At 41.6% G+C, this 24,726-nt stretch overlaps 1 protein-coding gene across 1 annotated transcript in view; it reads left to right on the forward strand.

The window, feature by feature from the left end:
- HUWE1 (HECT, UBA and WWE domain containing E3 ubiquitin protein ligase 1) overlaps window positions 1-24,726 on the forward strand; it is a gene marked incomplete at its 5' end in the record, with an annotated part of 110,201 nt that overhangs the window by 62,926 nt on the left and 22,549 nt on the right. Inside the window, 20 exons of the mRNA XM_024758006.1 lie at window positions 6-71; window positions 1,574-1,701; window positions 1,927-2,008; window positions 2,691-2,867; window positions 3,341-3,500; window positions 3,790-4,148; window positions 7,002-7,197; window positions 8,607-8,774; window positions 9,850-9,995; window positions 10,409-10,475; window positions 12,764-12,978; window positions 16,254-16,465; window positions 16,948-17,130; window positions 19,480-19,652; window positions 20,002-20,150; window positions 20,914-20,989; window positions 21,827-21,925; window positions 22,514-22,647; window positions 22,836-23,004; window positions 24,349-24,577. Coding sequence (XP_024613774.1) covers window positions 6-71; window positions 1,574-1,701; window positions 1,927-2,008; window positions 2,691-2,867; window positions 3,341-3,500; window positions 3,790-4,148; window positions 7,002-7,197; window positions 8,607-8,774; window positions 9,850-9,995; window positions 10,409-10,475; window positions 12,764-12,978; window positions 16,254-16,465; window positions 16,948-17,130; window positions 19,480-19,652; window positions 20,002-20,150; window positions 20,914-20,989; window positions 21,827-21,925; window positions 22,514-22,647; window positions 22,836-23,004; window positions 24,349-24,577 — 3,188 coding nt within the window. The remainder of the gene's footprint in view (window positions 1-5; window positions 72-1,573; window positions 1,702-1,926; window positions 2,009-2,690; window positions 2,868-3,340; window positions 3,501-3,789; window positions 4,149-7,001; window positions 7,198-8,606; window positions 8,775-9,849; window positions 9,996-10,408; window positions 10,476-12,763; window positions 12,979-16,253; window positions 16,466-16,947; window positions 17,131-19,479; window positions 19,653-20,001; window positions 20,151-20,913; window positions 20,990-21,826; window positions 21,926-22,513; window positions 22,648-22,835; window positions 23,005-24,348; window positions 24,578-24,726) is intronic.

Consider the following 24,726-nt stretch of genomic DNA (forward strand, 5'->3'; position numbering starts at 1 on the left):
GTCAGATGGCCACCCTGCCCCAGGCCTCCAATTTGGCTACTAGAATCTTGCTTTTAACACTGCTTTTTGAGGTAAGATTTAGACCTTTTGGTCCTTGTGATTCATTCATCAAAGAATCATCAAACACTTACCATTTGAGACATTGAAGAAGGTAGAGAGAAATGTAGGACATGTCTGCATTTCATAGCCTACAGCTTCTAATAGACTGTAATGTACACAATTAAGTACAAAATACAGCATTCTATGCCACATGAATGGCATAAACAGTTTTATCTGAGTTCGGGGGGGGGCAGTATGCATCACTTCTGGATAATGAGAGAAGGGCTTCTCAGAACAAATGTTAATGGAATTGGGTCTTAGAGGATTGGGGGATGGGGTGTAATTATAAGACGGTACTTAGAATGACTATTAGCAGTTAAGTTGTGGAATATTTTTGGCTTCTCTGAGGAAAACTAACAAGCAGCCAAAGAATGGGGTAGGATGTGGAAATTTGGTAATAGGTGTCAGATAGAATCTGACTCTTCTTTCCTACCTGGTCAGTCAGCAGATTATTTGAGGTAAAGCATGGCTTGGCCAGGACATGTTCTTGTTCCAGCCATCATAGGAATTAGGAGGCACCTAACCTTGAACAAGTGGTTCTTCATTCTTAGCTTATCATGTTTAATGGTAAAACCTGGATTTAATGGAGTAAACCCTTATAGCAACTCAGGAGTTAAGTCCAATATATGTGTCAGTCTGTGTGTCTACAGTCTCAGGGCTTTCCTTTGTGATAAAAGTGGTGATTCTTATTATATAGCACTTGTGAATAGATACTTGTGGGAAATGTTGCAAAGTACTGAATGCTGGGGGTCCCCCAAAACATTACAATATAAAGAAATCACTCATGAGCCCCCCTTTTTTAAAAAATCACAAATGACAGCCTAATATTTTTCTTCTAGTCTTTTTTTCTGTACATTTAAACAGTTGAGATCAGAGTATTTAGAAAGTTTTGTATTCTTTTCTCTCAGTATTATGTTACAAATATTTTCCCACGTCATGTATATATTATTCCATTTTTTTGAGGTCCCCTAGTTTAAATAACTACCTATTGTCGGCCATTTAAATTACTTCCAGTGATTTCCTGTTACATCAGTAACACTTTATGTAGCCCTTGTAAGGGGAACCATTAAGTATGTTGCTGTGTTTAATTATTCCATCTTCCTTGGAAGATTATAAAGGTTCTCTGTAAATCAGAAGCTTTTCAACTAGTGTAGGTAACAGTTCTTAATGATATTAATGATACTAGTAACAGTTTCCATATTAAGCACATACTAATGTACCAGCCACTGTTTTGGCACAGTGTATCACAATTACCTTGGAGATAGAAATTATTCCCTTTGACCCTTGAGGAAACCAAGGCCTAGAGAATTTAAGTAACTAATCTCGGACCACATAGCTGGTAAGTGGTGGAAATGGAATTTGAATTCAACCAATTCTATTAGCGTTCGCTCTTATGTTCTATACCATGCTAATCCTTGATACTGAGTAGAAGCTGGTATTTGTTTTATTTTTTTTCCTTTGATTAATCAATCAGGAGTTGAAGCTACCTTGTGCTTGGGTGGTTGAATCTAGTGGCATCCTTAATGTCCTAATCAAACTCTTGGAAGTGGTTCAGCCCTGCCTACAGGCCGCCAAGGAACAAAAGGAGGTCCAGACCCCAAAGTGAGTGACCCTGTAATCTCTCTTGTTTTCATTTCTATTGCCCTGGGGATTTGGGCCCTCAAGCTTAGGGCTTGAATCAGGGAGTTTTCTGGGTCATGTACGGGCCAAATCTTGGATACCTTTTGTGGTTTGAAAATTGTGAGGTACCTGGTGAAATCAAGATAAATTTTCCCATGTTGTGCAGGTTTCTGGCTTGCCCAGAGTAAATCATTTCTCCTGTTTTAGATGGATCACCCCAGTGTTGCTTCTGATTGATTTCTATGAAAAGACAGCCATCTCCTCAAAAAGGAGAGCCCAAATGACTAAGGTACGTAATATGGTGTATGTGGTGAGCAGAACAGCTCAGCTTCTTGAGGCAAGAATAGACCAGAAGAGAATATGGGATAGTGGTAAAAACAAAAAAATGTAAAGCTCTCTGATCAAGGCATAAATCTCTTGAGGGATCTTGATAGCTAAGAGTTTTCTTTTGAATTGGGAGTTAGAATTTTTTTTTTTTTTATGGAGCTGCTGGCTAAAGGGTCTAAGAACTTACCCTGGAAGTAAATGTTAAAGAAGTGTTCTGTCTCCAGAGGAGGAGTGGCTCTTCTTTTATGTGAAGGACTGAGTGTGCAAGGATTCCTCCAAAAGCAAGTGCTCCTTATACGAAAATTATATCCGCCACATCATCTTAGTACCTTCCCAGAAACAGAAGTTTTGTTCCAGTACATCTAAAATGTTTACCTTTTGTGGAAAATAGTTGGAAACAAAAGGAAAGCAGAGCATCACAGGATAAGGGTATTTATAGAGTGTTTTGTGCCTATGGAGAGGCTCGGGAATGCGAGGGTTAAGGTATATAAAAACTTCTCTCTTGGTTTGCAAAACATTTAAAATGTCCAATATATTTCTTTTTCCTGGGTTAGCTTTAGCAATGAACACTGATGAAATTACTATTTCTTATAACAATCAACCTTGTAAGGAAGTACAATGAAACTTTGTGTTCTTGTATTTAGTACCTACAGTCCAACAACAACAACTGGCGCTGGTTTGATGACCGCTCTGGACGTTGGTGTAGTTACAGTGCAAGCAACAATAGCACTATTGATTCCGCCTGGAAATCTGGAGAGACAAGTGTGCGTTTCACAGCAGGCCGAAGAAGATACACTGTCCAGTTCACTACAATGGTGCAGGTACATGCTCACTCAATGCCATAAACTTGGTTGAAAAGAGGGGAAGGTGCTGAGTATGCCTTTCCGTTTGCTTCTTCCTGAACCAGCAGTCCTGTTATAAGAACAGTATTACCACTCCTAAATGGGGTATAGTTTTCAGAGAACTGAGTCTTCTTACAGCCATGTGTTAGGCCATGAGTCTGTGGCAATTTGATACTGTCCCACCCGGAAATGATTTTAAGTGTTCAGTCAAGGATTAGGGAGTGGTTGGGGATGGAGTCTGCTCTATTGCAAAGTTTATAATTTGCTGTAGGGTCTTGTGTATGCCACTTTCCTTCTGAGGACCCTCAGGCTTTCTCTCTGTAAATGATAGGGGTGGGATAAATTGCCAAGGTTCCTTCCTGTTACAGCATTTTGCTACAGAGTTCCAGCTCTCCCACCCCCCTTACAATTCTTTTTTCAGTAGAGATGTTTTTGTCTGCTTGAATTCCTAGGTTAATGAGGAAACAGGGAACCGGCGCCCAGTGATGCTGACACTCCTGAGGGTACCACGGCTGAATAAAAATTCTAAAAACAGCAATGGACAAGAACTAGAGAAGACATTGGAAGAAAGCAAAGAAATGGATATCAAACGTAAAGAAAATAAAGCCAATGGTATGTACTTTTAGTTGTGAATCTTTCAAAGAGTGTCTTACACAAAGCTAGTGTGCCTTTATGGCTTAAACTCTGGCCAGATTTCATCATGAGTGATTTCTTATCCATCAGATTGCTTGGTGACTTAAAGATACACAGTCCTCTTTATGTGCCTTTTCATCTGGTCTTTGAATTGGTATTTGGTCTGTTTCTCTTAATAGGACCCAAGTGTTTGACTGGTTACTTAAGAGGGAGAGGATGGGAGGAAATGTCAAGTTAACTGTCTGAACACTTACTTTCCCATTTATAGATACCCCCTTGGCCCTAGACAGTACAAATACTGAAAAGGAGACAAGCCTGGAAGAAACAAAAATTGGGGAGATCCTGATCCAGGGCCTGACAGAGGATATGGTGACTGTTTTAATCCGGGCCTGTGTGAGCATGCTAGGGGTCCCTGTGGACCCAGACACTTTGCATGCCACCCTTCGCCTCTGCCTGAGGCTCACCCGAGACCACAAATATGCCATGATGTTTGCAGAGCTGAAGAGTACCCGCATGATCTTGAATTTGACCCAGAGTTCAGGCTTCAATGGGTTTACTCCCCTGGTCACCCTTCTCTTAAGACACATTATTGAGGACCCCTGCACCCTCCGCCATACCATGGAAAAGGTGAGTCTTTCTGGTGTCCGATGCTGGTTTAGCTTTACATAATACCTTGTTCTCCTTGCTCTCAGAGCAGATAGACTTCCAATTCTTCATCAAGTATATAGCTAGGTATTACAGATGATATGCTCTGCCCAGCAAAATTTCCCAACTGTGTGCTCAGGTGCTTGCTTAGGTATGGTAGGTCACTCAGTATCCCATTGAGTGACATTTAAAAGGTACTAGAAAATACATTTTTTACCCTTAAATTTACTATAGTGATAGCTGTTATCTAGAAAGTCCTCTCTAGCAATATAGGTTTCTTGAACCAAAACTTTTTTTTAACATCTTTATTGGAGTATAATTGCTTTACAATGGTGTGTTAGTTTCTGCTTTATAACAAAGTGAATCAGCTATACATATATCCCTATATCTCTTCCCTCTTGCCTCTCCCTCCCTCCCACCCTCCCTATCCCACCCCTCTAGGTGGTCACAAAGCACTGAGCTGATCTCCCTGTGCTATGTGGCTGCTTCCCACTAGCTACCTATTTTACATTTGGTAGTGTATATATGTCCATGCCACTCTCTCACTTCATCCCAGCTTACCCTTCCCACTCCCCGTGTCCTCCAAAACTTGTTAATAAGGAACTAGGATACCCTCTACCAAGTTCATGTTTTAAAGGTCATTCTCTTATAGGAGTACTTCACCCAAGAGCCTGTTTTCCAAACGTTGTGTTTTGGGGTTGTAAAAGTACAGTTGACTCTTTAATAACACAGGTTTGAATTGCACAGTTCCACTTATATGTAGATTTTTTTCCAATAGTAAACACTATAGTACTACCACAATCCACAGTGGGTTGAATCCACAGATAAAGAACCTCAGATGTGGGGGGCCACTGTAAGTTATTCGTGGATTTTCGACAGCATGGAGGGTTGGTGCCCCAACCCCCATGTTGTTCAAGGGTCAGCCGTAGTAAAATTTTTGGAATGTTTATGACTGTGATAAGCTCTTTACAAATATGCATTGTGCACATGAGAAAACTGAGGTCTATTTGTTTATTTTAGGAAACATATAAAGCGGTAGAAGAAATAACAAAGCAGTTAGAAAAATAAAAACCTTTATGTCATCAACTTTAAGACATCAGCAGAGGGGTTGGGGGCTAACATCTCACCAATAAGGCTTTTTCTCCACAGTACTTTTACAAACTCTTTCCTACTTCTTTCTCAGCAATCATCAGGTGAATGCTACTGACTTCACTTTCAATTTCCTCTCTTGGAACATCGTTTCCCACGTTGATATATAGTGTTGCTATTTGTATTTTTGTGCATAGCTTTGTCACATTTAAGGTCGTTTTTCTTATAAATGCTTAGAAATTGGATCAAAAGGTATATATTGTTTTTTAGCTTGCTTGCCAGAAAGGTGGTGCCACTTCATACTTCTATGCGTATATGAGTATATATCTCACATTCTTCAGACAGTTCTTCTTTAGCCAGCCTGTTTGATTTCACCTGACATGAGCAAAACCAAAAGAAGGCTGTTAAAGACAGCATGTACACTGATCCAGGGTCAGGAGACAGCCCAACAGAGAAGAAACAACTATATACAGACAGGATTCTGACTTAAAAACAAACATACTTAAAATGTTTAAAGCTTATACAACTTTTTAAAATGCTATGAAAAAATATAGGTTCTTTTTGGATGACAGAAAACTTTGTAAGCTTAAAGGCAATTTTATTTGGGGGTGTGGGAAACAAAGGAAGATCAGTGGCAGGTTTAACGTATCAAGTAGCAAAATGTAAATGCTTGATAATGTCCATTGCAGGTACGGGTGTGAAGAACCAGGCATACTCTTACTTTTGGTAGGAGTGGAAATTGGTGCAACCACATTGGAGGGCAATTTGGTACTGTCAGTTTAAGATATCCTTTGACCTAGAAATTCTGTGGCTAAGAATTTATCTGATAACTGAAGTCAAGTATGCCAAGTACATATACAAGAATGTTCACTGTAGAATTACTTGTATTATCAAGATTAGAGATCTGATATCCAGCAGAGGACTGAATAAACGATGGCACATAGTGGAATTACACTTTTCTGTATTTAAAAAATGGGAGTTATTTTACGATTGCAGCCTGGCAGGCAAGATGTAGAAGTTGTTAGGCTAAACTGAAGAGCATGACAAATTTGGTAAGAAAAGCATTGAGTCCAAAAGATTTTTACCTTTATGAACATAATTCACAAAGCAATAGATCGTGGAAAATACAGTGGAACTATTTTCTTTATACTTTCCTATACTTTCCATGATTTAACAAGTCATTTTATGAGAACAAAAGCATGATAATGTCTAAGCCCCGTGGTATCAAAGCAAACAGTCCATAAGTAGTTTGATATCTCCTGGCTGTCATTATCCAAGACTGATTATTGACTTTGAAACATAAAGAAAGCATTTAATTTTGTTCTTATACACTAAGTGGATGTCAGTATTACATATTTTTAGAGTTTGAACCATTCTGGTTTAAAATCGGGATGGCATTTGGGAAGGCTAGGAGCTGGCACTTAAATTTGGGAGCCATAATCTGGATGATCAATGATCTGTATAAGTTACCCATTTTATATAAAGGTCACGTATCATCTAGTCTAATAGTTGATAATTTTGGGGGTATGCTGAATGCTGTAACTTTTTTGTAAGCCACATTTTTGAATTGGGAAGGAATAGGACTTGAAAGACCAAGTGTATCTTTCTCCCAAAGATCAAAGGCTGTCATCCACTGTCTTGAGGCAGAACTTGGTTGGTATTTTAATCCTTGGTAGCTCTTCCTTGAATGCTGTTGTGTTTTAGAAAGTGGTCTTTAATCAGCAGTGTTCTCCCTTTCTTTACTAGGTTGTTCGCTCAGCAGCTACAAGTGGAGCTGGTAGCACTACCTCTGGTGTTGTATCTGGCAGCCTCGGCTCTCGGGAGATCAACTACATCCTTCGTGTCCTTGGGCCAGCCGCATGCCGCAATCCAGACATTTTCACAGAAGTGGCCAACTGCTGTATCCGCATTGCCCTTCCAGCCCCTCGAGGCTCAGGAACTGGTAAGTTTACCCTTCTCTTAGCCTTTGAGACATTGAGGTCTGTGGCTTAGTATAACTCCAAAAATTTTCTGTGAGGAAGCCTATAACTTAGAAAACCTCCTTAGGCAAGCATTGGGACATTGGCTGGTTCATCAAGTGGGTCAATTCAAGGGTAGTTCAGTAGCTTCTCTGGTCCTTGCCCTGTGGTAATTCCTGCCAGAGATTCCAAGGGCTCATTCAGTCTAGTCCTTGCCTTCAAATAACTTAGCTTGATGTGACAATAATGAATGTAAACAGTGAATGGTTTACAGATAGAGTGATAATTGAGGGACAAATGGACATGTGACTTACGTGATACAGTAGGAAGAATCACAGTGTATTCTTGCCAAAAATGTTTGACCTATAATTATGAGGAAACAATTAGATAAGTACAAATTGTGAGACATTCCATAAAAAAACTGACCTAGACTCTTCCAAAATAATGTCGTGAAAGGGGAAAATGCAAGGATCTCCTAGATAAAAGGAGATGAGAGAAAACCACCAACCTTGATGGGGTGCTGAATCTAGATAAAGGAGATTTGGAGAAGTTAGAACAGTTACTATATATTAGATAGTATAATTGTATCTGTGTTAAATTTCTTGGGTATTATGGTATTCTGGCTATGTAGAAAAATATCCTTGATCTTAGATGCAGGTAGACATATTTAGGGGTGGACAAATGGTGATTCTAGATGAAAAGTATATGGATTTTTTGTACTAACCTTTCAACTTTTCTGTGGGGTCGTGGGGCTTTGGGGGGTTTTTTGTTTGTTGGTTTGTTTGTTTTTTAAATTAAAAGTTGGGAAAGGGGGCTTCCCTGGTGGTGCAGTGGTTGAGAGTCCACCTGCCGATGCAGGGGACCACGGGTTCGTGCCCCGGTCCGGGAAGATCCCACATGCCGCGGAGTGGCTGGGCCCGTGAGCCATGGCCACTGAGCCTGCGTGTCCGGAGCCTGTGCTCTGCAATGGAAGAGGCCACGACAATGAGAGGCCCGTGTACCGCAAAAAAAAAAAAGAAAGAAAGAGGACTACTTATTTTGGCAGCCCCACCCTGGCTCTGTGCTGGGCATTTCTCATGTATGGTCTCCTTTTATCCTCAAATTTTCAAGAATGAGAAAATTGAGGTTTGTTGAAATAATTTGGCCATGATCTTATAACAGAACTGGATTTCAAAACCAAGTGTCCCCAACTCCAAAGCCTATACTCTTTTTTTACTATTTGATATTGCTGTATGAAATCCTGTGGGATTTAGGGAAGGTAAAAGCCAGATTTTCTAGTAGACTACTTGAACATTGTTTGGAAGTGGCCCCCCGCTTCTGAGTCTTTATCAGTAACCAAATGTAGGTACCCGTTCATTATTAACTAATTTTTCCCTGTCTCACTTTGGCTTAGCTTCAGATGATGAATTTGAGAATCTTAGAATTAAAGGCCCTAATGCTGTACAGCTGGTGAAGACAACCCCTTTGAAGCCCTCACCTCTGCCTGTCATTCCTGATACTATCAAGGAAGTGATCTATGACATGCTAAATGCCTTGGCTGCATACCATGCTCCAGAGGAAGGTATGTAACTAGCCCACCTGAGGAGGCTGGGCACTTTGTTTAGGTCACTTCAGCTAACTCATGGCTTAGTGAGTACTCAAGTATTTGCCCACTCTCTGGGAATCAAGATGAATAAGACACATAGCCACTTCTCTGAAGAAGTTAATAGTCATACAGTATGAATGATAAGGATAAGGAGATTGCCAGAATCTTTTGTATGAGAGTACATCCCATACAGAGGGAAGAATGAACAAAGATTAAAAAGGAGAGGGCTTCCCTGGTGGCGCAGTGGTTGAGAGTCCGCCTGCTGATGCAGGGGACACGGGTTCGTGCCCCGGTCCGGGAGGATCCCACGTGCCGCGGAGCGGCTGGGCCCGTGGGCCATGGCCAGAAGTCTCCAATGTTTTCACTCTCAGAAACAAAACATAGTTGTTGCCCAAAGATCTGGGAACAATATTAGAAGGTGTGGCTAGGCTTCCTGACCTCTGAGACCACCATCCCTATCTTTTGTCCTTAGTTAAGGTGCTGCTTTTAAGTATTGGGAAAGTCATGAATGAATTGCCTGGAACTCAAGTTCCATTCCAGTCAGATCCTTCTGGATTTTATTCAGGACATACTTATTTGATAGGTCCCACAGAATTGCCAAAAGTTGATGAACAGTGCATTTAACAAGTCAAGAAAATCTGAGTCTTTACTTTAGTGCTTTTCATCCATACATCACTCTAATCCTTATAGAGCTCCTTGCTTTACCCCACTTCCTAAACCCTCCTCCCCCCCAAAATAATAATAATAATAATTTAGCTATATATAGCAACCATTTATTGACCTCTCACTGTACTAGGCAAAATGTCAGGTATGTTCATTTAAGCTTAGTAGTGACAACTAAGGACAGTGAGGAGAGTAAATTGCCTGTGGTCACAAAACTAGTTATAGAATGAGGCTTTCAACCATGCTCTCTCTACATTTCTCATTCTTAAATCAAAGCCTAGCAATATTACCTTGTAAACACTTGTAGCAACTTGGAGCAAAATTGACCAGGCTACCAGATGGTCATTAACATTGCACAGTCTAAAGAGTTTTGTTTTTATTTTTCTAGCAGACAAATCTGATCCTAAACCTGGGGGTATGACTCAAGAGGTTGGCCAGCTCCTGCAAGACATGGGTGATGATGTATACCAGCAGTACCGGTCACTTACCCGTCAGAGCAGTGACTTTGACACACAGCCAGGATTTTCCATTAATGTAAGTCAGCTCCAGCCTTCTATCTGCCTTCTCCCTTTTCAGTACCTACTACGGGATATAGGGTTATGCCAGGGATATTTCAAAGGTATTAATTTTGATGTATCTATAAATTATCTGTTGCCTAAAAATGAAGATCGGGTTGTCCCTGGGATTTTCTTTTTTCTCCTTGGATTAGAAATGTTTCTTTAATTCATTTTTCATTCTCATCTTCCCCCATTCCCTTTCCCCTCAAGCTTCCAGTCGCTGTTTATAATGATGGCTTCCCACGGATTATAGTATACAGAAGGAAAAGGTGGTTAAAAGATAAAGAGAGTCTATAACATTTACAGCCAGTACCCTGAAAAGGAGTCCTGCCATTTGGGGACAACTCTCTTTGAAATTAATAATGGCTCAGGAGTTTTCTTCCTCCATAGAGTCAGGTCTTTGCTGCAGATGGTGCCTCCACTGAGACTTCCACATCTGGGACAGCCCAAGGAGAAGGTAATGGTTTGCTTTTCTCTTTTGTTCTTATTTCTTGAGAAGACAGCTTGAAGAAACGGAATGTCCTGGGCAGACAGTAGGGGAATACAGGCATAATTGTCACGTTTACTTGCGTAAGTGAACTTTCTCGGGGGTGAGCTCAGTGTTCTGTAAACAAAAGGTCCATCCCAGTTATCTGAGACCAGATTAGGTCTTTATATTCTTCAGGAATTCAGGAATACATGCAGATCTCCTTAGAGCTAGCAGCTCAGGACTGTAGGCCCCATTGCTACCAGCTCTAGAAATTACAGTGCTTTCTTTAGGGTCTTTAGAAGACTGCCATTTGATTGCCCCAGTGAGAGCTGGTGCTATAGGCACAACAGTGATGTTAAAGAGTGTCCATTAATGACCCAGAGCCAAGTAAATCAAAGACCCTGGGCCCAAAAGCCAGCTTTCTATATCAACATTTCACGCGTGCCTACGTTTTCTTATTGGGATCTATTCCATTTCATAGTATATGGCATCCTGGCCCTGCACCCACTCCTCATTATATGCTAAAGTTAATGGAACTTGCCATTAAAAAGAATGAAATTTTCAGCAACATGGATGGGCTTCGAGGGCATTATGCTAAGTGAAATAAGTCAGACAGAGAAAGACAAATACTGTATGGTATCACTTATACATGGAATCTAAAAAAATAAACTAGTAGGACTTTGCTGGTGGTGCAGTGGTTAAGAATCCTCCTGCCAGTGTGGGGGACATGGGTTCGATCCCTGGTCCAGGAAGATCCCACATGTCGCAGAGCAACTAAGCCCATGTACCACAACTACTGAGCTTGCACTCTAGAGCCCGCGAGCCGCAACTGCTGAGCTTGCACACCACAACTACTAAAGCCTGCACGCCGCAACTACTGAGCCTGCGTGCCTAGAGCCCATGCTCCACAACAAGAGAAGCTACCGCAATGAGAAGCCTATGCACCACAACAAAGAGTAGACACCACTCGCCGTAACTATAGAAAACCTGCGTGCAGCAATGAAGACCCAATGCAGCCAAAAAATAAATAAATTTTTTAATATATGTGTATATCTTTTAAAAACTAGTAAATATAACAAAAGAGGCAGACTCAACAGATACAGAGAACAAACTAGTGGTTACCAGTGGGGAGAAGGAAGAGGGGAGGGATGGTATAGGGGGTAGAGGATTAAGAAGTACAAACTATTAGTTATAAAATAAGCTACAAGGATATATTGTACAACATGGGGAATATAGAATAAATAAAGTTAATGGAACTGTGACTTAACTAACCCAGTAGTGGTTGCTGTGGTAACATCCTTTAGTTCTACTCTTTAAACCTCTCCGTATATTTCTTTTGGTAGCTTCCATGCTAGCTTATAGAACTTTGGTGCCAGTGACACTATTCTGGCTACAAGATTTATATGGTGGATTCTTACTTTCTAGCAGTTTCAACGGAGCCCATTGGCTACTTGCCAAGAATTAGAGAAACGTCATGTGGAAGCAATTCTAATGAGACCTTTCAAGAGCTCCTTCTCCTTGACAGGAAGGATCTTTGAAATCTAAGTTGAGATGTACTTAATGCCAGTTTAGTCCCTGGAGGATAAGCTTAAAAGGCTAATAATTAGTAAAATACTGGTTAACTCATTTTGGTGGACTTACTGCTCATATGTAGTGTATAGTATGGGTGATGGTAGTATCATTCAAGGGAAGCATCATTGCCCACTATGTGGCAGACTATAGTAGACACCAAAATGAATCAGATTCATTCCCTGCACTTAAAGAATTTTGTCTAGTGAGGGTGACATGCAGTGCTTTTAGTACAAGATAACTGCTGGAATGGAGGCGTGCTGGGATAAGATATAGTGGGCACATGATAATGATAGCATGTCAGTATGCCTGGATGAAGCAGGAAAGCATTTATAGAGGAGATCATCTTTTGAGCTTAGCTAGATTAAGTAAATGTGTGCCACACAGACATGTGGGAAGAAGAGGTAAAAGTGTATACAAGGCATGTTTGGAGAACTACTATTAGTACAGTATTTCTGGAACATAAAATGTATAAGAGGAGGGAAATGGCGGAAGATGTGTGAACAGTTGGGTAAAGCCTGTCTGTTGTAACTATATCCGTAGAGCACATCTGAGACCTGTGTCATAGTAGCTATCTGTCTTTCCACTGCAGTAGGAGGAGGGCATTCAGTTTGTACTAGTGGCCTGAAGTTTCCTTTCCACCTAAGACTTGATTTTGCCAATATTCCAATGTGGAATTGAACCAGTGTTTGGCTCTTTCTCAACAGCTTCAACTCCGGAGGAGTCTCGGGATGGGAAGAAAGATAAAGAAGGGGACCGGGCGTCTGAGGAAGGCAAGCAGAAAGGCAAGGGCAGCAAACCGTTAATGCCCACCTCCACTATTCTTCGGCTTCTGGCAGAGTTGGTGAGATCCTATGTTGGTATTGCTACCCTGATTGCCAACTACAGCTATACTGTGGGCCAGTCTGAGCTGATCAAAGAGGTAAGATTTCTAATTTCTGCTTAATATTTTATACTGTTATCATTTGGATACCTGCTATGTGTTGGATGTTTTGCTAGGAGCCCGTGCATGCTAACCCAGTGATGAGAGAGGCAGAGGCCTCTTAAGACACATTAAAGAGCTAGGCCTTTTTTTCCATGATGTGGAGCCATCAGGCTCATTTGCAGGGAGTGAATTGATGTAGTCTGTTAATTTGTTTTGTAGAAAATCACTTGGTCTGCCTTATTAGAGACTGCAAAAGGCAAGGTTGGAGTCAGAGAGACCAGTCAGGACGCTGATATAGTAGTCTAGGTAATACAGGACCTTGATGAAGTTGGTGGGGGAAATGAATGAGTTGAAGAGATGTTTTAACAGTAGAAATGGACGAGAGTGGATTTGGAGGATAAAGGTGAAATCAAGGACTCGAGAGATGTTTCTTGTTTTGTTTTTTTTATTCCTTTTGTTAGAAGAGGAAATGGTTTGAAGAGAAAATATAGAATTTGAGAGGTATCTGTGGATCACCTAGGTAAAGGTATCTAGGAGACAGGAGAATAAATGAAGTACACAGTATTGGAGCTTATCTTCCAGATGTACTCACACCTGTGCAAAGACACCTGATGTAACAGTATTGGTAATAAATAGAATATAAGAAAAGCCTAAATGTTCATCAGTAGAGCATGGGAAAGAATGAAGTCATATTTTATATGTCCTGATACAGAAATATCTTCAGGTTGGATTTTTCAAGTGAAAGGACACTTTAAGAAACCATATCATGTTCCCATATATGTAAAAGGGGTACCCAAGGAGGTTTTTTTCATAAAGGAGACCTTGTTTTGGAGGTCACATAGTTATTTTATGGTTAGTAAGCAGTAAAGGGTGTGAGAATGGAACAGGGGCAATAATGTTGCAGACAAAGAATCTATGACAGCAGCTGCCATTTTTTAAGCTATTTTTATCTTAATGCAAGCTTTTAAAATGCATACAAAAATACACAACTCCTAAGTGATTCACCAGTTAATTTTTCTTGGATGACTACCACTAAATTCAACATTAGAAACTCCACAAAAGCTAATCCCACTCACACCTTTGCACATCTCCCCTTCCCCTTGGAAATTCCATAAGGTCACCATTATCTTGTGTTCGTGAATTAGGTTTGTGCTTTATATAAGTGGAATCTTACAGTATGTCCTGTGTCTGGCTTCTTTTGCTTAACATGTTTGCAACTACATCTTTGTGTGTAGTTTTAGTTTATTTTCATTGCTGTATAGAATTCCATTGTGTGAATGTAACACAGTCTTATCCATTCTAGTGCTTATTGACAGTTGGCTAGTTTTCCTTTTGGAAGTATTAAAAGTAGTGCTGCTACAGTCACTCTCATACAGATGTCTTGGTGAACATACATAAGTTCGTGTCTGTGTGTGTATTTATACACACACACACTCACACACGTTCATACGTAAGTTCATATATTTCTGTTGGTTGCTATGTGCCTAGGAGTGGAGTTGCTGGTCTGTTCAGCTTTAGCAACTGATAACAAGTTTTCCAGAGCAGTTGTGTCAATTTATATTATCACCAGCACAGCATATGGGTGTTTGGATTATTTCACCTCCATGCCAATACTTAGTATTCCTGTTTTTCATTTTAACCATTCTAGTAGGTTCATACTGTTATTGCATTGTGGTTAAAATTTCCCTGTCTTTATTGGCCATTTGTATATTCTTTTTTGTGAAGTGTCCAAGTCTTTTATTCTTATTTTCTACTGAGTTCTTTATATATTCTGGATATAAGCCCTTTATGGAATATGTGTATTAAGTATACATTAGGCGTTTATTTCAAAGCTTATACTCATTTATGCCAGTTGTAGTTATAATAGCATACTTATGGAATAAGACACTTAATTGCAAATTTATTAAGTATCTGCTTTAATATGTGTCAAGTCACCCACTTACTGGTACTGGGTACTCATAGGTGCTTTACAGATACTATTGATAATCCTCACCTCAGCACTGCAAGGTTGTTGGTATTGCTCCCCTTAACAGAGAGAAGAGAAGGCTCAGAGAGGTCAGTAACTTGCCCAAGGCCACACTTCAGAGTAGCAAGACTAGGATTAGAGCCCAGGTCTCTGGTTTCAAATCCAGATTCCTTCCACTCAGTCATGGTTGCACGAATCCACTCAGTTGCCCAAATTGCAAGGCTTTTTTTTTTTTTCAGTTTTTACTGGTAATGTTACACTTTTTTTCAGAAAACTGTTTTAACTTTGTATTTTATTCACTACTGGGAAATTTTTATTTCTAATAGTTAACAGGGTCACCTTATCTTATTACCCAGAGCCTAGAATTCTTCAATGCATTTTTTAAAAATATTTATTTATTTATTTGGCTGCACCGGGTCTTTGTTGCAGCACACGGGCTCTTTTAGTTGCAGCATGTGGGCTCTTGGTTGCAGCATGCAGGATCTAGTTCCCTGACCAGGGCTCAAACCCAGGCCCCCTGCATTGGGAGCTCGGAGTCTTAACCACTTGACCACCAGGGAGGTCCCTTCAATGCATTTTTTAAATTGAGGTAAAATGCACATAAAACTAAGTATCTTAAAGTATACAGTTGAGTGGCGTAATTCATTGTCGTGCAACCATCATCTCTATCTAGTTCCAAAATCGCCCCTGCATTTTGATCCAAAATCTACTTGAATGACAACAGAACTAAGTTTCTTTCTAAGATAAAGAATTATCAGGGCAGAAATCATTTTTAGAGGGGGAGGGAAAGTCTGACTTTATTTCCTTCCCTGTTATTGGGCCTTTTTTGATATTTTAAGTAACCCTGCATTAACTATTTCTGCATATCCATATCTGTGACTGTGCTGTGTGTTTCTCATTCAACCCCTGCCAATTTTTAGCCCAGGGTCCTGGGCACATTGTAGGTTTCAGTAAATACTACAATTTAATTAGAAACTGGAGTAATTGTAGCACTGAATTAGGGATCAAGGTTTGAATCATCGCCATTGACTTAAGTTCTTTGGCGAGCCACATTTCTTTAGGCCTCAGATTAATGAAGATGTGTAAGCTTGTGAAAAATGAATGGAATTTGGAAGCATAAACTCGAGATTTGTTACTCACTTGGCTTGTACCTTTAAGTCTTGGTTTTTTCGTCTATAAAGTGGGCCTGATAATCATTGACTGGATGACTCCAAGGATCAGTTCTGTATGCGTGTACCTTGTTGATGTGCAAACAGTATGGCGTAACTGTGCTTGTGAGTAAATGTCACGATTAATGACTTTTCAGGACTGCAGTGTGCTAGCTTTTGTCCTGGACCACCTCCTCCCACATACCCAGAATGCAGAAGACAAGGATACACCTGCCCTGGCCCGCCTATTCCTCGCAAGCCTGGCTGCCGCAGGGAGTGGCACAGATGCCCAGGTGGCCCTTGTGAATGAAGTAAAAGCAGCCCTGGGAAGGGCACTGGCTATGGCTGAGAGTACAGAGAAACATGCCAGGTAAAATCAATGCCTGACTTAGTGCTACGTGCCTGACTTAGTGCTAATAACCAGTAGCATCCCCTAACTTCATTCTTGTCCCATGGATTCCTTGCATTTGAACAAGAGTTCTGGTCATACTGACACTGTACATTCTCTGGTTCTCTCAGATAGTTCTAGTGCTACCAAATACCCAAAGCACTAATGACACTTGGAGGAGGTGGGTAAACGGCTTAGAGAAAACAAAGGGATGTTTTCATTATATTTCTAGGGTCTTCAAGTAAGAAGTTGAGGGGGTTATTCAACTTTACTTTTTCACATTATGTTTAAAGAAAATGAAGAATGCCTCCACCCAGGGAGTGAGTTCTTTCTTACCTGTTTAGATGTTACTTCCAGAAGGAAACACAGAAGAAACCAGGAGGGTTATCTGAGGCAAGTTAGTGAAGACGTGGCCTAAGAATGGGCTGTATTCACATGATAGAGATGTCAAACTTCTCTCCTAGGCTTCAGGCAGTGATGTGTATCATCAGTACTATCATGGAGTCCTGCCCCTCCACCTCCAGTTTCTACAGCAGTGCAACAGCCAAGACCCAACACAATGGCATGAACAACATCATTCGACTCTTCCTGAAGAAGGGACTGGTTAATGACCTGGCCAGAGTGCCTCACAGCCTGGACCTGTCCAGGTAAAATTATTCCTGACCTCCAGCACCAGGCTTTTGCCCTCTTCTTAATCGTGCTTCATACTTGTCCATTTGCCTAGTATTTCATGTATCCTTGCCAGATAAGTAATTAGCAGCCAGTGTGATAGGAAGAGTTTGGATGTAGGCGGGAACCTGAGTTCTTAGTATTGTTGCTTTTAAGCAAGGCACTTTCCTTTCTTTGGGCCTTAGTTCTCTCATTTGCCGCAAACTCATGAGTTGGTCTGTATCAGTTTTTTCCCAAGCTTCCCCCCTCTTAATTATTGTAAGATTATTATGGACCTTGTATTACATCTGGTTATGTCCTCTGAGTCTCTGTTATTCTAATACAGGTCCTTAATTTTTTTAATCTTCATTTTATTGCTGTTGTTCATGAACGAATTTATTGAAGTGATCAGACCTGTAGAATGTTTTCCTAGATTTGGTCCAGTTGGTTCCACGCAGTGTAGTTTAACTTGTTGCTTTTACTCCCTGTTTGCTGTAAGCTTAGAGGTAGAGGCTTAATGGAGCAATTTAAACATTATTTGGCTAGGATATATCATAGATGATGATGTACATTTCATATTGTATCATGGGGAAATGCATCTCTTTGAACTACCATTAATCATGATAAGATTGACCACTAGGGTAGAGTGATAATCATCATTGTACTGTTATATTTTCCTCCTTACCAGAAAATAACAGTGTTATTACTTCAGCACTGTACAAATGTCTAGTTCCCTATCAACCATATACCTAATTAATGGTCTTAACACCAGTTGATAATCCTTGCCTGTGTCTTTTAATTTCTTAGAGGGTTATCGATGACAACTTTGTAATTTCTGTCATTCCTTCTACATTATTAGCTGCTATATTTCTGTGATTCTAGCTCCAGTTCAAGAGGGAAAGTTGGTTACCCTATAATACAGTTCCTACTAAAAAGCCAGGATAAAAACTTAATTTTTTCCCTTCAGTCACCAATTTTCAGAGTAAAGTCAAAAATGGATTAAACTCCACCTCAAATACGAGCTCTGGCTTTCTATTTTCTGTGTAGTATTATGGACTCATGAATTTTCCTTGATTTTTAAAATCTGATTGAATTACTTGGATCACTACAGTTATCCTTCTTTTCATGCTCATCCTTCATGTTCTTTTTCATTACACCTTTGGGCTTATGGGACCTCTTCAAACTGACTTCTTTGTTCTTTTGATAGCAACCTCATCAGTTTTTTTAAATGTTTAAAAATTTTGAGCTCACAGTATAATGAGCACTGTATGTCTCACCTAGATTAACCAGTGGTTAGCATTCTGTCCTATTTGCCTTAGTTCCCCCCCTCCTCTTTTCGTGAGGTAAATCATTTGAAATTTGTTATAAACGTGATGCTTAACCTCTGAATACTTCAGCATGTGTCTCCTAAGAACAAACATTCCATTACATAGCTAAAATACCGTCATCACCTCTAAGAAGCTTACCATTAATATAATAATACTCACTATGTACTTCATATTCATCTATCTCCAATTATTCCAAGAATGTCTTTATATCCCGGGGGAGAGTGTGTTGATCCAGGATCCAGAGAGCATCATTCATTGCATTTGATTGCCACATGTCTCTTATTTTTTTGACATTTGACTGTTTTGAAGAGTCCAGAAGGTCGAATGTCTTATAGAACATCCCATAGTCTGGATTTGTCTAATTGCTTCCTTATGGTTAGATTCAGGGTAAATTTTTTTTGGCAAGAATACTACATAGGTGATGTTTGCCTTTCTCAGTGCATCACATCAGGAGACGCATAATGCCACTTGGTCCCATTATTGGGTGATGCTAAGTTTGATCACATAGTTAATGGTTAGAGTTCCACTTTGTATTAACAAGTTATCCGTGAGGTGATGCTTTAAGTTCACGTGAAGATCACGTGAATATCCTATGCCCTGAAGATTTTTAACTTAGTAGTTTTAGCATTCACTAGTGGTCTTTACCTAGATCACTTAACATTGCTGGTTGCAGTGATAGTTTTCTGATTCTCTCATTCCTGTTTATTAGCTGGCATTCTTATATAAAGAAGACCTTTTTCTGCCTGCATTTGTATCCCTGTGGCTGCAGATTATATTTAATGTGTTATAATCTATTACCATCATTATTCTTTTTGATGCTAAGGTTTGGCCTGTGGTAATGACCCCATTAATTCTTTAAAGCCTTCTTGCTTTTGAAGGCCTTCTGGCACAAGATGTCTCAGGCTCACCTTATACCTTCCATGTCCCATTCCTGGGATCAGTTGTTACTCTGATGAGCCTTGGTCCCTTTTAGTATGGATTTCTGTGCTCAGTTCATCTCTGTATCTTCCTTTATCTCAGTCCCAACATGGCCAACACAGTCAATGCTGCTCTGAAGCCTTTGGAAACACTTTCCCGGATTGTGAACCAGCCCAGTAGCCTTTTTGGCAGCAAGAGTGCTTCTAGCAAGAGCAAGTCTGAGCAGGATGCCCAAGGAGCTGCTCAGGACTCTAATAGCAACCAACAGGACCCAGGTAGGGAATCAGCCAATGGACTGGAGAGCTGGCCGGGTGGGTGTAGTTATTTTATGGGCATGGCATCACAACTGTTCTAGCTTGGTATTGTTTCCCTGGGAACTTGCTGGCCTTCCACAGATCTGTCATAGTGGCGTGGGAATCTGCCCCACAAAGAATTCCTTAAAATTGCAGCCTTATTTGGCTATCCTCACACGTAGCCTTGTCTTTTCCTTTGTCACCCATTCATTTATTCTCTGAGAACTTGTAAATTTGCCCAGGGAAGGGACCTTACTGTCTTACGCTTGTCTCATGGTGCCCTGCACATAGGCACCCTTTGATTATTTTGCTGGTTGGTTGATTGTTTCAGGCGAGCCTGGGGAAGCAGAAGTGCAGGAGGAGGATCATGATGTCACTCAGACAGAGGTGGCAGATGGGGATATCATGGATGGGGAGGCTGAAACCGACTCAGTGGTGATTGCTGGGCAGCCTGAGGTGCTCAGTTCACAAGAGATGCAGGTAGGGAGGCAGATCACCCAGCATACCCCTGTTGTGGTGCTGAACCAAACCCCCAAGTGGTGTGGGTGGGTGAGTACTTTAGATCCTTGCCTAAATTCATTTGTCTATTTTGCAGAGGAGCACAGATGATAATGCTTAGTAGATGCTCAGTAAATGTGTTTGAATTGTATTAAATGAGGGGTGGGTGCAGAGCCAGGATGCCATATACTATCTATAAAATGGAGTAGATCCCAACAAGAAAACATAGGCACGGGTGAAATGTTGATATAGAAAGCTGGCCTGAGCCCTTTGGGCCTAGGGTCTTTGATTTACTTGGTTCTGGTCATTAATGGACGCTCCTTAACATCACTGTTGTGCCTATAGCACCAGCTCTCACTGGGGCATTCAAATGGCAGTCTTCTACAGACCCTAAAGAAAGCATTGTAATTTCTGGAGCTGGTAGCAGTGGTAAGAAATGGGGCCTACAGTCCTGAGCTGCTAGCTCTAAGGAGATCTGCGTGTATTCCTGAATTCCTGAAGAGTATAAAGACTTAATCTGGTCTCAGATACCTGGGATGGACCCATTTGAAGGGCAGTCTGAGTGTGGATTGGCAGCATGTGGTAGTTGCTGTGCTCTTAGCACCAAGTGTGTGGTGTTTCTGTAACATCCTCTGTCACATATTATCCTAGAAATATATGCTCCCTTGCTGGCTTTTTTTAGGGTTGAGCACCAGCACAATGATAGACTTGTGTGCATCCATATATATGTTCTATTTCTCTCCAGGTTGAGAATGAGCTGGAGGACCTGATAGATGAGTTGCTTGAGAGGGATGGCGGATCTGGGAACAGTACAATTATAGGTGAGAGCCCCAGAACTGAGTATAGCCTCTTCCTTTGCCTCAGTCTCTCTCGGGAGGACCCTTTTTCTCATCATCTGCTTGCTCAGCTCTGCCTAAGGGCTCATAGCCAGCCTAGATTGCTGCTTGTCTTGATGTTGACAGTCTTACAGATGAGAAATTCACAAGCCATCTACAGACCTGTGGCTGGTCTGAAGTGTTGCCTGTGTGGGGGAGGTGGAGGGGGTGGCCATCAGTATAGATAATACATCAGGCACATCATGGAGGCCTAGAGGAGGCTATGGAGGCTGTAGGGTGAGAAAGTACTTTCCTTTCAGTTCTTCAGTGAATCCAGGAGCTTTCTGCCTCTAAGTCTCAGTAGTGTAAAAAGAGTGATCATTCCCTAAGGATCTTTTACAACTTTTACAGCTGAGTTGTAAAAAAGTTGCTTTTTACAACTCAGGAAAAACAGCAAAGGTACTCTACTGTCACCTGGCTCCAAGGGTATATGTTACTTGTTTTTATTTTATTGATGAAGAAAATCAAAGGATAAACAGAAGTAAACATGTATTCTTAAACTTGACAAGGCTTTTTCACACCCATTATCCTCTGTGGTTTCACAGTTAGTGGGATTGGCAGGGCAGATGTGATCATCCCATTTTACGTATGAGGAAACTGAGACTCAGACAGGTAAAGTGACTGGCCAAGCTCACCTAGCTAGTCAACAGCAGAGACACCAGGTCTTCCTCATCCAGAAAAATAGTGGATATCTGCTGGGTGTACATAGCTACTTTAGGCCCACCCAATCTGGAAAGGGAAGTCCTCTGTTGTTCAGTGAAGGCTCTGCTCTGTAACCTTCAGTGAGCAGAAGTGGAGAGGATGAATCACAAGAGGACGTGCTGATGGATGAAGCTCCTTCCAACCTCAGCCAAGCTTCCACCTTGCAGGCCAACCGAGAAGGTGAGAGTGCCGAGGCCGGAAAGGCCTCCCTTCTTGCCCTGCACGTCTGACAGACACTATACTAGGGTTTTCCTGGAGGCAGCTGCCCACATGTGCAGAATAAGGAAGCATCTGTCTGCATGCGCTGACATACACCATCCACTTTATCCTCAGCCAGTTTTTCAAATAACATGTTAACTACTGCTTGCCCAAAAGTTTGTCACTTCTTACTTGGTTCGCTTTCTTCTCACCCACCTGCTATCATCGCTCCAGATTCCTTCTTACCAACAGGATGCAGTCAGTAGCAAAGTAGGGCTGGAAAGGCAAGGGGGCACCAACAGACTTGGCCAAGTCCTAGACCATGGCTCCTCAAGCACCACCCTATAGCCAGCCTCCACATTCAGCCGCATGGCTCAGCATATTGATGCATTGGTTGGCACTCTCAGGAAATCGGGGCTGGCTCACTAAGTCTGTACATCACCCCAGATCTGGTTCTTCCTCTCCTAGAGTCAAATACCCCATCGCCTTCCCACTCAATCTGCTGGCCTGCACAGTAGCCTGTTTTCTAGCTACTCAGTATAGTCCTCCAATGTGCTCCCTTTGTTTTAGATTCCATGAATATCCTGGACCCTGAGGATGAGGAGGAGCACACTCAGGAAGAGGACAGCAGTGGCAGTAACGAGGATGAGGATGATAGTCAGGATGAAGAGGAGGAGGAGGAGGAAGATGAGGAAGATGATCAGGTGAGGGGGGACTGTGTTTTGGGTTGGTTCAGACATCCTCTTCCATGGGAACACACAGCTGGAGAAAACCAACAGTCTGGGTTGCTAGCCTCAGCGCCTCCCTCCCTCATGTGCAAATGTGGCCATGACACCAGACTTCAGAAAATCCTTACCTCCAGCAATTCTCCATCTCCTATTTTCCCCTTAAGGAGGATGATGAAGGTGAAGAGGGAGATGAAGACGATGACGACGATGGCTCTGAAATGGAATTGGATGAGGATTACCCTGATATGAACGCTTCTCCCTTGGTCCGATTTGAGCGCTTTGACCGGGAGGATGATCTCATCATTGAGTTTGACAACATGTTCTCCAGTGCTAGTAAGACACAGGGGCTCAGCTGGGTTTTATCTCTTGCTTCTTATACCCTGAACTAGAGCAGCTATCAATCTGATACAGAAAGCACCTCTTTTCTTATGCCAACTTCCTGGGGCAAGGGATATCTGAATCCATCTCTCTCAGTAAGTGTATACCTAGAAGGAGGAACTGTGAGAGGCTCCTTTTGTTCTCTCCACCTCAGTAAATAGGCAGCCAGCCATTTTAGAGCCTGGACAACTTGATGATTTGCTTGAATTAAAAAAAAAGTGAGACCAAGGCTGACTGCATCAGGCACCCTTGTGTACGCTACAGTGATAGGGCAATCACTAATCCTTATGTCTGTAACACTGGATCTTGAGGGTTTGGGTAGACACCTTTGAGCTTGGCATTGGGGAGTAGATTTGAACACATTCACTCTGTTCATCAAAAATGCATCTTTTCGGAGGAGAGAGTGAATCTCTTCTCTCTTCCCCCATCAACGTCAGAGTTCCCTTTTAGCATCCAGTTCTTAAAACCAAGCTGTCTTGAGAAGGCAGGTCTTTACTCCCAAATCACAAGCATGATATAGCAGAAAACACTGAACTGTTCTGGTCTGTTGTCTTGGCCAAGTAGTCTCTTACCTCTTTGAGCCTCAGTTTGTCACCTTTGAGCCTCAGTTTGTCACCTGTAAATGAAAAATGTGAAAAGAAAAAAAATGGGGTGGATTACATAATTTTCAAGATACTTTCTATTTTGTGATTTTCTTTGCATTTTTGTGATTTCCATCAATCTTCCTTATTAAGTTGAGCCTCTGTCCATTCGGCAAATTGAACAAATATTTGAGGAGTGCCTACTGTGTCCTAGGTGCTAGGGATACGGCAATAAAAAAGAAAACAATCCTTTTCCCTCATAGGAGCTTATGGTCTATTAGGAATTATGAGTCAGCAGGCATTACATTGTAGTATGGTAAGAAAGCACAGAGTAAAGGGTTTTTAGGCCCATTTGTAGAATCAGAAAAAGTAATACCTAGGCCAAGAACAAAAGTGCAGGTGACGAAGGGGGAGAGGAGTCGTCAAGGTGGAGAGAACAGCATGTTTCTGAGGGGCCTACAAGCATCACTGTGGCTTAGTATAGAGAATGGATTGGGAGAAAGTACTATTTAGGAGGCTGTCGCAGTATCTAGGTGAGAGATGGTGGCATAAGCCATGGTAGTGTCAGTGATCGTAGATAAGGCATGGGAATGAGGGAGAAAGGACAAAGCTCAGGTTTCCGTGTGAGGAAGTAAGGCCCAGGAGACATGGTTCTGCTTGAACAACCACAGAAGAAATTTCTTTTTGGCACTGACCCCTTCGCATACTGTCCTTGCAGCAGACATCCCCCCATCCCCAGGAAATATCCCTACCACCCACCCACTGATGGTACGCCATGCAGACCACAGTTCCCTGACGCTGGGCAGTGGCTCTTCTACAACGCGTCTCACCCAGGGCATTGGGCGCAGTCAGAGGACCCTGAGGCAGCTGACGGCCAACACAGGCCACACCATTCACGTTCACTACCCTGGGAATCGTCAGCCCAATCCTCCTCTTATACTGCAGAGGTGAGTTACAAGGAAGATAGTTGGGCTCAGTGAGCTTCAGCATTGTCTTGACCTGGGGGAATAATGCTCTTGTCACACACACAGATAATGTATTTGTCCTGTTTCTTTGTGGATTATATGTGCAGCCTTTGGGAGAATACCAAATTGTA

This window comes from Neophocaena asiaeorientalis, unplaced genomic scaffold (assembly GCF_003031525.2).
Source record: "Neophocaena asiaeorientalis asiaeorientalis breed wild unplaced genomic scaffold, Neophocaena_asiaeorientalis_V1.1 scaffold685, whole genome shotgun sequence".
NCBI lineage: Eukaryota > Metazoa > Chordata > Mammalia > Artiodactyla > Phocoenidae > Neophocaena > Neophocaena asiaeorientalis.